The following is a 14,350-nucleotide window of genomic DNA, read 5'->3' as shown; positions in this document are numbered from 1 at the left end:
AGAAACGAATGTCGGATAATTGAGTCTAAAACTAAAGAATGCGCGAATTTTAAGTTCGAGGTTAAAAGTTCTGTAAAATAATGAAGAGCTACTTAAATTTTAAACTTTCTCAATTTTAAATTTGAATTTCCCGGGAAAAATCTGAACCAATCAGAGAAAAGGATTTACGGAGAATATTACATAACCATCGCTAATCAGTAACCGAAAACAAAACATACAACCGTTTTTTGGGTTTACATCCAAAAATTAATTTATCTAAAACGTGAAATTTATTTAACAAGGTTTTCACTTTTAAATATATCGTTAAGTTGAATGCCGCTTTCTCAGCTGAATGATGATTGAATAATAGACAAATAGGGAAAATGCAGGATTTCAAGATAATTTAAACCTGTGTTTAAATTTTAACTCATCGATTTCAGCGAGTTAAATATTTAACCACAGGGTTAAATATTTAACCACAGGGTTAAATATTTAACCACAGGGTTAAAGTTCAGGTTTAAATTAAGTCAGAAGTGGCATTTAACCATGAGCTTAAAATCTAAGTCAAAACTTTTCGTTCTTTAGTTTTAGACTTTGGTTAGTCCTATTTCCTTCCATTCAAGGTTCCTTGCAGGCTAAAACTGGCTTAGTTCTGTGCCTGATCAATTAGTAATTATCATAATACTCAATTGAACTTGATTACAGAAACCATGAAGCAAGCTTAAAATAGTCATTTTGGGTTTTGGGTCGTCTTTACAGTCTCCTCCTGTATGGTCAAGCCTGTATCTTCAATCTTGAACGCCTAATCTCGATATTCATTGCGGGCAACTACAATTTCAGGCTAAATGAGAGGTGCCCCTGCAATGTTTATTACGTCAGCTTATAATGATTTAAGTAACATCGTAAAATCAATATCAAACTCTACAACAATGCAAAAGACGCAATGTCTTATTACCGAAAGTATTCCAAATTACAAGTATAGTGAGAGCCAGACAACTCTGAAACAAAAAGACGGTTTATAGGCTCAAGTTTTGACTTTAAATAGCTTAACGAACATAATACACAGCATATTTGCAGTGTAAAAAAAACATTTCACTTAGAGTACAGTGCAACCCTTAATAACGAATACATCGTAAGAGTTTATCAAATGTCATATTCTTAACTTTCTGATAATGGAATGTTGCAGATATTTAGTTTTTTAATGAGATGATTATTTGGAACTCTTTAAAACTGTTACCGAATATTCATGGCTATTTATTTATTTTCGCAAATACTGAAATTTACGTAATATAGTATAAAACTCATTGAAAAATTGTCAAGACGACATTTTATAAATTCTTCCGATGTATTCGATAGAAAGGGTTTCACTGTAAATAATTTATTAAGCTACTTGTAAAACTATTCACTTTGTATTAACATTAAATTCACAAGTATTGATTAAGTGTGGTTTTCCTATTCCACAGTTTTCTAGTTCTCACTGTACTTTATCAAAATTTACGATGAGCAAGTTAGTGATTTAACAACTTCATTTCCACAGAATTCTATTCGCCATTTCGAACAAAATGTTCGTTATTTCCAACAAAATGTGCGCAAATAGCGGACCAATTGTTCGTTATTTCCAACAAAATGTTTATTATTTCGAACAAAATGTTCGTAATATCGGACAAATTGCTCATTATTTAATACAAAATGTTCGCATTATCGGACAAAATGTTCGTTATTTCAAACAAAATGTTAGTTATGTCAAACGAAATGTTCGTTATTTCAAAGACAATGTTAGTAACTTTGAACAAAACGTTCATAATATCGTTATTTCAAATTTTTTGTAATTCTGACTAGAAAAGGGGGTGTTTATATCCCCACCTCCCTCTAGACATAAAGCTAATAATATTCATTATAGCATAGATAGATAGAAAGGCAGTAGACAATGCTTTCCACCTATGAAGTGTATACTATACACTTCATGTATACTAGTGTATATAGTGTATAGTGTTCTAACATATATATATATACAGTTTAAAACTTTTTAATTTGTAAAGAGATCGGAAGGCTTACAAACGGACACGGTACATAATCGTAATTTGTAGTTTTTAGTAAAAAAAATGGATATTTTGGATAAATTCTGTCTTTATTAAACTGACGCATAAATATCTCAGATTTTGCCTCCCAAAAAACTTCTAATTTGAAGGGACCCGGTCCATGCAAAGGTGGCAATTTCCGATTCACAACGGCACCCTTCAATTCTTTGTCTTATTATCAAGTATGAATTAGATGTCAATGATGTTAATTTTTAAACTAATTATTTCAAATTGTGTTTTCTCTACAGGCAAACCGTGTAGGCATTATCAGAGTTAGCCAATTGTAAACGCAATTTCACGTACAGTTCCTTTTGAGCAAGATACTGCAAGTGTACTCCAGTTTATAAATTTTCAGCTAGAAAAGTAAGGATATCTATAGTGATCATTGCTCTGACGAAGGTTTAAATTTGGCACTGTTGTAAATTAGACATGTCAAAATACAGGTTATCTGAGGATATGTATACACATAGGGCTAGGCACATTCAGACTTTTTTCAAGTCGTATATTCACGGCTAAAATCATCAAAAAATCAACTGTTCTTAAAGGGACCGTTCACTTATTTGGGTAATTTCATGGAAAACTAATTAGCTTATTTTTCAAAGATATCTATGACCGGACAAAAAGCCGATTCAACGTATAAAATTTTAGCGGAAAGGTATGATACCTTTGCCTATAGACACTATTTAAACGTTTTTGCAGTAACAACAGCCCAATAAAATCTAGAATTATCATATTTGAATGACATCATGTGTCAGTTATTGTACAATAAATTATAAAAACTTTTGCTTTTAGAATTAACGTTTTTCATGTTCAAACATGATTTAACTAGTTTATACAAAGACGACTTTCTCTCATAGAAAAAAAAACGGTTCCTAAATTCCAACTCATGAATAAATCAAGGGGATTTCTGGGGAAGTAGATAAAACGTGTCAAACCGTTAAATGTTTAAAATAAGCTTTATATTTTAAAAATAGACAATTTGAAAATAATTTGGAAAAAAATTAAAGATATCTATGCAAATACAATTAACTATACTAAACCTTTTTTTAAATCCATGACTATGTCAAAAAGCATCAAACAGTGTCTATGCAAAGGTATCATATCATACCTTTGTGTTGGAGTTCTAAATGTTAAATCGGCTTTTTCTCAGGCCACAGTTGTCTTTGAAAAGTAAGACTAATACCAATTAATAGCTAATAGGCTATTTAGTATACCCTCAAATTACCCCAATAAGTGAACGGTCCCTTTAAGTTAGGAAGTGAACTTTTCGTTGACAATCTTAATTTTAATAACGAACGGAAAATATTTGAGAAATCGTTAATGGTGCTGGTCAAATAGATTATCAAGTAAAATAGGTGGCAACAGAGAAATGGACCAATTATACATGACGTCACAAGTGTCAAATATAACAAGGAAAACGAAATTTTCTCACATTAGTTGATATGTTTTTCAAGATTAAATAAGAAGTGTAAAAACAGAAACTAAAGAACACATCAGATTGCACTTTTTTACTGTTAGAAAAGCACTTTATTCTAAATTTATCACTATTATTAATAGTTTTGTTGTACACTAAAACTGAGTTGACACCTGTGACGTCAGAAGACAGCTGTACTGAGAGTGTACAAATTCTACGTTGCCATCTATCTGGTGCGGTTAATGAATATCTCTTGTAAAAAAAGCTGGAAAATTTGAAGAAAACATTTTAAAACATTAAGATACAGGGTGTCCCACGAAACATGGCAGTTGGTGAATAGTTTAAAATGTCTTCTTTAATAATTTGCCAAATTCTTTGATACCAAACAGAAAGAATAGAAATAGTAAAATTAATTTCAAAGTAAAATATATTCGATTAAAGATTTTTTTAACGAAATAAACTGCAAAAAGTCTTTAATATTTAATATAGTATATGGAAGAAGACATTCACCAACCGTCAAGTTTCGTGGGACATCCTGTTTGTAAAAAAAACATCAAATTACATAAATAATAATGTTCCGTAAGTTTCATGTGCAATTTTAAGTTGAAAAATTTACAATAGTCGCCGCAATTTTGAAACACATCAGATCTTTTTCTTTCGGTCACATTTTTTAAATTATCAGATTTTGCAGTTCCTTTTCGGAAAGTTTCCCAATGCCCCCCCCCCCGTTGTAGACAGACCGTTATTTTAAATATAATATATTAACAAAATATATTCAGCAAACTTACACATGTGTTTGTTTTTAAAAGAAAAATGGAGGCAGCAGATCTTTATTTATCTCGAGATATTTCCAACAAACATCTGATTGAAATCAAGAATACTGAAGACAAGGGAAGGTAATAAAGCAGATCTTTATTTATGTCGAGATATTTCCATCAAACATCTGATTGAAATCAAGAATACTGAAGATAAGGGAAGGTAATAAAGCAGATCTTTATTTATGTCGAGATATTTCCAACAAACATCTGATTGAAATCAAGAATACTGAAGATAAGGGAAGGTAATAAAGCAGATCTTTATTTATGTCGAGATATTTCCAACAAACATCTTATTGAAATCAAGAATACTGAAGACAAAGGCAGGTAAGAGAAGGAAAAACTAAATCACCCAAACTTCGCTAAATTTTAAAGTTGTAAATATCTACTATGCACGTACTATAAGCAGTTTTGTTTTTAATCTTTGTGACAGAAACAATTTCAAGGAATAATAATTGTCTTAAAACATTTTTTTTTTAAAGTGAATATTTGCAAATTATCTTTTTTGCATCTCATAATCTGAGTTCGTTTCCCTTGACAGCCCAAATTTTTATTTTGAATAATCTTTTTTGTTTGTTCATCTTCTTGTGATTTTTTACAATTTCTACAATTTTTTTTTATCGATTTTGATGGTTATTATATCGTTAGAACTGACGAGGGTCAACCCAGACCGAAATATATTTTCAATAAATGTGGAACTAACATCTACTTTTTTTACTCTACAGAGGATTGGTCAATCACCATCACCGAATTTTAAATATTTACAATATATAGTTATTTTTTTCTCTTAAATTATGTTAAAATAAATTTAGAAATACAGTGGTGAACATTGTAAAAATCTTAGAAAATTATCAAGCGGGGTAAAAATAAAAATTAAACCTAATTTAAATATATGTTTTAATGCATATTTTGTTAATAACAAAAATTAAAATATAAATGTTTAAAAAATGAATAACAAAACAAGTAAACTATGGATAACAAATAAATTATTAAAAAACTAAATTTCAATTCAATTTTAATCAAATCTCTCTCAACAACTTTCACTTCTTTATTTTTATGAAGGAATTGAGTCTGACCCTCAAACTCAGATTTTTTCATCCCTAATATCTTTGCAACCAGACGGTGTTAACCTTTGATATTTAAAAATTAGATTTATTAGATTTATCATAATTGATAGTATTAAATATCTAAGGTCAGTGCCATTTTAGAATATATAAAAACTCTACTAAATTCGTACCGTTCCGAAATCATCCTGGTCCTGGGATTAATTCCTCACCAAGATTGGCTATATCTTAGTATTTAAGTATTGATTGAACCACCTGGATAGTTTACAAGTATTTAGTTTTCAGTGTGTCTACGATATTGGGTTGCAAAGATATAAGGATTACAAAATCAGAGTTTGTGAAAAGCACTCAATTATGTTTAGATGTTTGGTGGCTAAAACAGATATCGGAGCAGGAGAAATCATCTTTAAAGAGCTTAGTCTTGTCTGTTCTCCTTCTCCTAGTTCTCCTCCTACCTGCCTAACCTGCTCTAGTCCTGTGACCGGCAGCTATCCCTGTCCTAACTGTGGTTGGCCGATGTGTAATAAGAAATGCGCGCTAAATCCAGTTCACGCCAACCAGGTAAATTCAAGTAACCTTCCATTTGTAAATTGTCGCGTTCGATTTAGAACCCTTTGAACTTTTTACTGAAAAATTACCGTTGTAAATCCTTTTTCCCTTTATAAACGGAGGGTCACTACTCATCTTGAAATTATGTCTAGACTATCTCTTTACGCTAGAGGTGATATAGATATTAGACTGTTTAAGTTGAGTAGATATACAGCTAGGTCCAATATCATATCGGATTATCACCAAGCTTTAATCAGCCAAAATGCGCACATAATGCTTGAAAAAAATAGTATTTTCTGCAAGCTAATTTTTTATCTTTACAGTTTATCAAAATGGTTTAATCATTTTAAATCTTCTGAGTTGAACCAACAATCGCAATTAATAGCTATAAACGATCTTACGTCATTTGTGACACCCTGTAAAATAGAAACAATTGTACAACTTGTACTTTATACCTGTTTCGTAATTGCAATCTACTTGCATGTATTCTATTTAAAATATTAAGGGTAATCCTGAAAATTTAGTTTTTACTTTTTTCTTGTCATCAATAATTGATAGCAAACCGAAGTTTTTGGTACAGGACAATGAATATATATATTTCTTGGTACAGGGAAATGGTATTGGAGGTTGCGTGTTTTTTAAAGAATAGTAAAATAATTTGTTCAATGTTTCGTTTTTTATCTTGCCAATAAAATTGTTTATCATTTTATTCTTACTTTGTCTTTCATTGTTGTTTATTTAATTCAATTTTTTCTGCGTTGTGAAATTCTTTAACAAAAAGGGGAGAGGGGATGACTAAAGATTATGTGAATTACACACTGTTGGAGTTATCACCCTTTTTCTATCATACAATTCCTTATTTTAATTGCGGGTTCTCTGTAAAGTCATTTGCAGATTAATACAATATGGATAGAAAGAATAAAATTTTCAGAAATTACTATGACGATATCTTTCTTATAATACTACTAAAATAAAGGTGCCTTTGTGAATTTAACATTAATAAAATAAGAGTCAACTGAAATTACCTCTACAGTCCCTTTAAGCAATATCAAATTCTTTGTTCGACATTAAATTGAAATAAAATTCAGGAGTGCGCTCTATACCGCAAGTGCCAGGAACAGCTTGACATCTCTACCTGGGATTTTACTGAAGTCCAGCCCTTGTACGCAATCATCCCTGTACTACGCATTCTCTGCCTACCACCAAATCTACGCAAATTACACTCGGCAATGCAGGTTTGGGAGTTCCAATGTACGATGACAATAAGGTTATTTAGTATAAAGCTCTTTAGTGTACGCTATTCAATATACTTATAAAATGTATTATAGGCGTTGAAGTATCACACAAGCGTACGGCATTTTTGATTATTATACTGCTATAGAATCTCCTTTTTTTAAATTTGCAGGGAAAATTGCGCGCAGCTGTTCTCGTATTACGTGGAATTGTGCAAAATTGTGCGTAAATTACAGGACCGTAATTGCGCGCAAGTAAATTCCACTTGCGTTGGAAACATAAGGCAACAGATGTACAATTATTAAATACTAGTCAAGTGGGCGGCCTTTTGCTATGGTTTCTTTATTTTGCATAATTCGCAGATTCTAAACGATCAGTATAAATAAACAGTAAAGAGGGCAACGCTTACAGTCAGCCCACACCCGCGGAATTTTCAGTCGGATACAAGCAGGTTTCGATAAGTTTACACACACAAATCTCTTTACTCGACACACAAAGGTTTTAACTGTTTTAAGGGTACTGTTGTAAATTGCCATCTTTGCATGGAAGGTCACTTGAAATTTCGCTTACAGTCCCTTTAAACTTTTTACACTTTTCAAAGACAAATTTGAAGTGCTGACAAGTATTTAATTTTACGTTTTTGCTTTAAACTTTAAAACTTTAAAATGTGCATCTGAGTAATTTCTTTCAATTACTAACAAGTTTTTACTTTAGAATGATTTGGCAGATTGGAGGAATGATTCTGATTTTTGTGAAAGATTTCAGTAAGTTAGTTAAGAGTATTTGCATTACCTCCGAATGACCCTATGAAGACTTTTCGTGATTTTTTTTGTAAATATTTGCAATGTTTTGCTAAAAAAGGAATTGCTTATTTGCTTCAAACTCAAATTTTATATTTTATAATTTTGCAGACCTATGTTTGAAATATCAAATTTTTACATTATCAGGTTGCAAAGATATAGGGATCAGAAAATTTGAGTTTGTTGCAAAGACTCATTTCCTTTCGGGATTTTTTGTTATTTGAAGAAAAACGAAACGTTTTCCATTAAAAGCAGTCGACTTTCTTTTCCACAGTTTTCTGATCTCATGGTATTTAAGTTTTTAAGGTCGACATTTTTTGGAATAATATTTTATAATGGGCCGTAAAGAAAATTTGCCTGAGTCAATAAATTTTTTTATTTACCCAGCAAACATTTCACCCTGTGTTGTGCTTAAACTTCCCAGGAAACATTTCACGCTGTGTTGTGCTTAAACTTCCCAGGAAACATTTCACCCTGTGTTGTGCTTAAACTTCCCAGGAAACATTTCACCCTGTGTTGTGCTTAAACTTCCCAGGAAACATTTCTACCTGTGTTGTGCTTAAACTTCCCAGGAAACATTTTAATCCTGTGTTGTGCTTAAACTTCCCAGGAAACATTTTAAACGACTATATGTGCCGATGGCGAAGATGTCGGGTAAATAATTCTGGACTTTATTTGTTCGACATTGGTTTGTTGAAGACATGGGGTGAACATCAAAGTCAAATTCCGGACTTTAAGAAGATTGTTGGAGACTGAATTTAAAGTTCGACGGCAAAGCTTTTGAGCAATAATATGGAATGAGAAGTGTTAATGGGACTGAAAACGTAATTTCAAGTGACCCTCCATCCAGAGATGACAATGCCCGATTTACAACAGTACCCTTGAAAGCTTTGTCTGATCAAGTATGAATCAGATTTTAATGTTTTTGTTTCTTTAAACTGTTTACCTTCATTTCTGGTAATTAAAGAAATAAAAACTTTTTAATGTTAGAAAAACGACGGTATCTTCCACCATTTTAATCAGACTAAATAAGGTTCAAGGGTATCGTTGTAAATCGGACATTGCCATTTTTGCATGGAGGGTCACTTGAAATTACGCTTACAGTCCCTTTAATATCACAATATTTAAAATAAAACATTCTTCACGGACGCAATAATACTGAACTGCCAGGTATAGGCAGAGCTGCAGGGAACTGTAGAATTGGATACTCCTAATCCCGATCTCTTAATCTCAATATCCAAAGTGGACACTTTTAATTTCATGCTTTATATGCTCTTTTCTCTCTTTTTTAGATATCCCAACCAGATTCCGACCAATGAGAGTTCTGTCATTAAGTGGCGCGTAAAATTTCAAATTTCCCGGATTTTGATTGGATGAATCTGCATACACCAATCTATTGGTTTAATTTTATTAACTTACTGCAGGATACAAATTTAGAGTTAGATTTATCTTGAGATTAATAAAAAGAGAAGATCAAGCATGGATCTCATTATCCACAAATCTGAAGGATTTGGACAGTTTAAAAACACTTTACATTCTTTATTATTTAGGTCAGCTGTTGATTATCTGGCGTCAAAGCTTAATGTTGGATTAACTACGGAAGAAATTTGGAGGATTTTTGCTGGATCTGTAACTAACGATTTCTCACACTCACATTCACAGGGGAGGGAGGTAATAAAGAACTTTTAGTAATAAAGAATACCCTGAAATTTTCCTAGAAGGGGATGGTTCATTTGGGGTACTGTCCCGTCTTGCCTTATATAGTCTGTGTGTGTACTGTACAGCTTACTATAGCTCCTTGAAAGTTGGCCCGGTATTTCAAAATAATAGAAGTTTACAGTGATACTGAAACAAGAATAGAAACAACAAAAAGTCTTCCTGAAGTATATCTCGGCAGTCGTTTGTCAATTTATTTTTAAAATAAAAATAAAATACCTCTAGCTCTGGTATTTCTATAATGTGATCTCTATATTTTCGACCTAGAAACATACCAAACGAATGCACATCACTACTTGTCCTAAGAATATGAAATATTCTTATTTTCTTTAAAGAATTAATAATAATAATTCTATTCTATTCTCATTAAACATATTAGTATCTGAAATTCATCATAATAATTTTTTCAAAAATAATTTTCTTTAAACTTTATATTTTTCAGTTGGGTTGTGTTTTCCCTCTTGCAGCTTTGATGAACCATTCTTGCTGGCCAAACATCTTCAGGTTCATTTAAAGGGACTGTTCAGGTTCATTTAAAGGGACTGTTCAGGTTCATTTAAAGGGACTGTGCAGGTTCATTTAAAGGGACTTTTCAGGTTCATTTAAAGGGACTGTTCAGGTTTATTTAAAGGGACTGTTCTGGTTCATTTAAAGGGACTGTTCAGGTTTATTTAAAGGGACTGTTCAGGTTTATTTAATGGGACTGTTCAGGTTCATTTAAAGGGACTGTTCAGGTTCATTTAAAGGGACTGTTCAGGTTCATTTAAAGGGACTGTTCAGGTTCATTTAAAGGGACTGTTTAGGTTCATTGAAAGGGACTGTTCAGGTTCATTTAAAGGGACTGTTTAGGTTCATTTAAAGGGACTGTTCAGGTTCATTTAAAGGGACTGGTCAGGTTTATTTAAAGGGACTGTTTAGGTTTATTTAAAGGGACTGTTCAGGTTCATTTAAAGGGACTGTTTCAAGTGACTCTCCACATTTAAAGTTGCATTTCCTATTCACAACGGTACCATTGAAATCTTTGTCTGATGATCTGATCGATATTTTCGTTTTGAAAAATAGTTTTTCTAAAAATGTGAGTTTTAATGAAAGGTTAGTTGAAATTACACTATCACACTTTTTAATGATGTTTTTAATTTAACCCTGTCCCTGCTGGGTACTTGAAAACAGTGGGGGGCGGCCCTCTATAAATTCAATGTTATAAAGCTTAAAATTTTCAAAATCCGACAACTGAAAGTGGGTCAAAACAAAGATTTACTATGTTACAGAAAAAAGGAGTCATTCAGGCAGTGACTTGAGGACTCAGGCAGTTAGTGTATAAGCCCGGTTTTAGAGGCTTAAAGGGAGGGCTATGAATATTTAGGAATATTTAACAGCCTCAGACAAAACCTTTTTGAGTTATGTTGACAAAATTACAGGGGATGATCAAATTGACCCCCCCCCCCTCCCAGCAGGAATAGGCTTGAAGACTTTTTTTAAACGTGTACTTTATTTTTCGTGAATTTATCAAATCTGGTACTGCCGTCGCGTTGGTACAAACCACAAAACAAGTGGAATGCAAAATAAATATTAAATTTTTTCAGAAAAAATATTTCGGTTGGAAATTTTTATCCAATGAATGAATTTAGATCAAGTATGGAAACGGATAAAGGAGCTGTCATGACAGTTTCAGCTTCAAGGAAAATACAAAAGGTCAAATATATTTTGCAATTGAACCCCCCCCCCTTCCCCCCCGCGCATATCTCCTTCTGATTATATTTAGCTATCTACCAAGTTCCAAACATGGACTAGTATAATCACGAGATTACATAAAATTAAAAGTAACCAATCTCTGGCAATTTTGAACGCACAAAAAAGGCAGACCACATTTTGGAAATGGCTAGACTAGGGCTATCTCGTGATTATAGTTGATTATAAACTAATTCCGGCTGTTTCTGATTAGGACTGTAGTGTAGTATAAATTCGAAAAATCAATAAACAATCAAAACTTAGAGAAAAAGGTCGTTTTCATTGTATTGATATAATCGCCAAACATTGCAGTTTAATCACGAGAGTTTTCTCATTGTCAGAAGGGGAAGTGCGGGCTCAAGGATAACTTTTCCCCAGGGTTTCCAAATTAAATGAGAAATTGAACATTTTTTGACCAACCAGGACATCGTTCAATATGGAGAAAACTTATTTAATTGATGATTTTGCAACCTTTATATATTTTTTATTCCAGAAAACTGTGAAATAGAAAGACGACATTGTTACATATCAAATGAATTTACTACAGGGTGTCCCACGAAACATGAAAGTTGGTAAATAATTTTATATGTCTTCTTCCATAATTTGTTGAGTTCTTTGATACAAAAGAGAATAATAAGAAATATAACATAGGAGTAATTGTGTAGTAAAATTGATTTTAAATAAAAATATTTTTGATCAAAAGATTTTGTTAACAAAATAAAGTGCAAAAAGTGTTTAATATCTATTATAATATACGGAAGAAAACATTTAAAACTATTCGCCAACCGTCGTGTTTCGTGGGACACCCTGTATTTAAATTACTAGTAGCTTAACATTCCTTATTACGTTAAATGGACCTGTGTTACTAAATATAGTACAATTATGTTCTTTGGACCGTTAAAATTCATAATTTGAGTCTAAAAGTCGTCTTTCTATTCCTCAGTTTTCTAGTTCTCACTGTATATATTACAGGGTGAGGAGATATTTAACAGTTACATAGATATTCTTCAGCCAACAATTCTACGGTCTATTCTCCTCAAACAAACAAAACAATTTCAGTGCAGGTTAAAAACTTATTTATGATGTCTGTTTTAGTTTCATGCCAAAAAAAAACACTTTTTTATCAACATATTTTATAATTTTTTCGTACTTCTCCCCCCTTCACCCCTCCTCCTAACGGTCGTCTTTAGTCTTTGTAAAGTAGTCTTCGTAGTTTACACCCAATACTCGATTCTTATTGCTCGACAATTCTCTCTTACTTTATTACAACTAAAGATGTCGATCATTATACAGTGGTTATTTTTTTGTTTTGTTTTTAAACTTTAATAAGCGTTGAGACGGTTGAGGGATTTGCCCAAGAATCTGCAGCAATGGTTTTCATAATTTAGAATTAAAAATAGATAAGTTTGTTTCTACGTAATTGCGAAACTTATATAAAAGGGCAAAACAAAAAGTAACATGACTATTTATTATGTTGTTTTGATGACTAGATTTAACAAATTGTTTTGTCAAATTAAGATGTTTTAGAATTTAGAAATTCGTAACACAATTAAGATTCTTCTTAAAGCATTTGAATATAAAAAACAAACAATTATGCCCATGCTTAGATGTGTTCGGTGTGAAGACGACCTTGATCTAGGATTAATTATGCTTAGATGTGTTCGCTGTGAAGACGACCTTGATCTAGGATTAAATGGCAACGCTGTCATCTGTCCGTTCTGTGTCAAGGTAAGACGGCATAAAGGAACCATTACAGGCACCCTCCATTTGCAGAGTGTTCAGTTCACAACGGTTCCCTTTGTCTGTTTTGCTTTTATTACGTTTATGCAAAATTTTTAATCTAGCCCAGAGATATCCACCAAAACGATTTTTAAAAATGATTGGTAAAATCTTTTTTGTTAAATCGTTATGGTTAATATCTTTGGTTAAAGAAACAATTTTGTTTAATGTATAAACTAGCAAACTTATGGAAAATCGGATATTTGTCAAACATCTCACCTTTAGAGCACATGTAGACATCTTGTATGTTTAGAGCACATGTAGACATCTCAGATACTTTTAGAGCACATGTAAAGCCAAAAATTTTTGTATGTTTCGAGCACATGTAAAGCCAAAACATATTACATGTTTAGAGCACATGTAGTGCCAAAACATCTTGTATGTTTAGAACACATGTAAAGCCACGACATTTTGCATGTTTAGAGCACATGTAGTGCCAATGTTTAGAGCACATGTAAAGCCAAAACATCTTGTATGTTTAGAGCACATGTAAAGCCAATACATCTTGTATGTTTAGAGCACATGTAAAGCCAAGACATATTTCATGTTTAGAACACATGTAGTGCCAAAACATCTTGTATGTTTAGAGCACATGTAAAGCCGCCAAAACATCTTGTATGTTTAGAGCACATGTAAAGCCAAAACATCTTGTATGTTTAGAGCACATGTAAAGCCAAAAAATTTTGTATGTTTCGAGCACATGTAAATTCATAACATCTTGTATGTTTAGAGCACATGTAAAGCCAAAACATCTTAAGTATGTTTAGAGCACATGTAAAGCCAAGACATATTTCATGTTTAGAGCACATGTAGTGCCAAAACATCTTGTATGTTTCGAGCACATGTAAAGCCAAAACATCTTAAGTATGTTTAGAGCACATGTAAAGTCAAGACATATTACATGTTTAGAGCACATGTAGTGCCAAAACATCTTGTATGTTTAGAGCACACGTAAAGCCAAAACATCTTGTATGTTTAGAGCACATGTAAAGCTAAAACATCTTGCATGTTTAGAGCACATGTAAAGCCAGTGCCAAAACATCTTGTATGTTTAGAGCACATGTAAAGCCAAAACATCTTGTATGTTTAGAGCACATGTAAAGCCAAAACATTTTATAGTTTTGAGCACATGTTAAGCCAAGACATCTTGCATGTTTAGAGCACATGTAAAGCCAAGACATCTTGCATGTTTAGA

At 32.3% G+C, this 14,350-nt stretch overlaps 1 protein-coding gene across 4 annotated transcripts in view; it reads left to right on the top strand.

The window, feature by feature from the left end:
• LOC111707842 (protein msta) overlaps positions 1–14,350 on the top strand; it is a 32,024-nt gene that overhangs the window by 492 nt on the left and 17,182 nt on the right. For 2 of the 4 annotated variants that reach the window (XM_023481005.1, XM_023481009.1), the window contains exons 2-10: positions 4,281–4,367; positions 5,713–5,911; positions 6,988–7,134; positions 7,847–7,896; positions 9,483–9,603; positions 10,091–10,152; positions 11,277–11,340; positions 12,349–12,440; positions 12,984–13,104. In XM_023481005.1, the coding sequence (XP_023336773.1) occupies positions 4,285–4,367; positions 5,713–5,911; positions 6,988–7,134; positions 7,847–7,896; positions 9,483–9,603; positions 10,091–10,152; positions 11,277–11,340; positions 12,349–12,440; positions 12,984–13,104 (939 nt within the window). In that variant the 5' untranslated portion in view covers positions 4,281–4,284. Of the gene's footprint in view, positions 1–4,269; positions 4,368–5,712; positions 5,912–6,987; positions 7,135–7,846; positions 7,897–9,482; positions 9,604–10,090; positions 10,153–11,276; positions 11,341–12,348; positions 12,441–12,983; positions 13,105–14,350 lie in introns of those variants that run through there. The other 2 variants (XM_023481007.1, XM_023481006.1) reach the window with 2 other exon arrangements.

The sequence above is a fragment of the Eurytemora carolleeae genome, unplaced genomic scaffold, assembly GCF_000591075.1.
Source record: "Eurytemora carolleeae unplaced genomic scaffold, Eaff_2.0 scaffold837, whole genome shotgun sequence".
NCBI lineage: Eukaryota > Metazoa > Arthropoda > Copepoda > Calanoida > Temoridae > Eurytemora > Eurytemora carolleeae.
The sequence above is the reverse complement of the archived record's forward strand: the minus strand, read 5'-3'. Positions and strand labels throughout refer to the sequence as shown.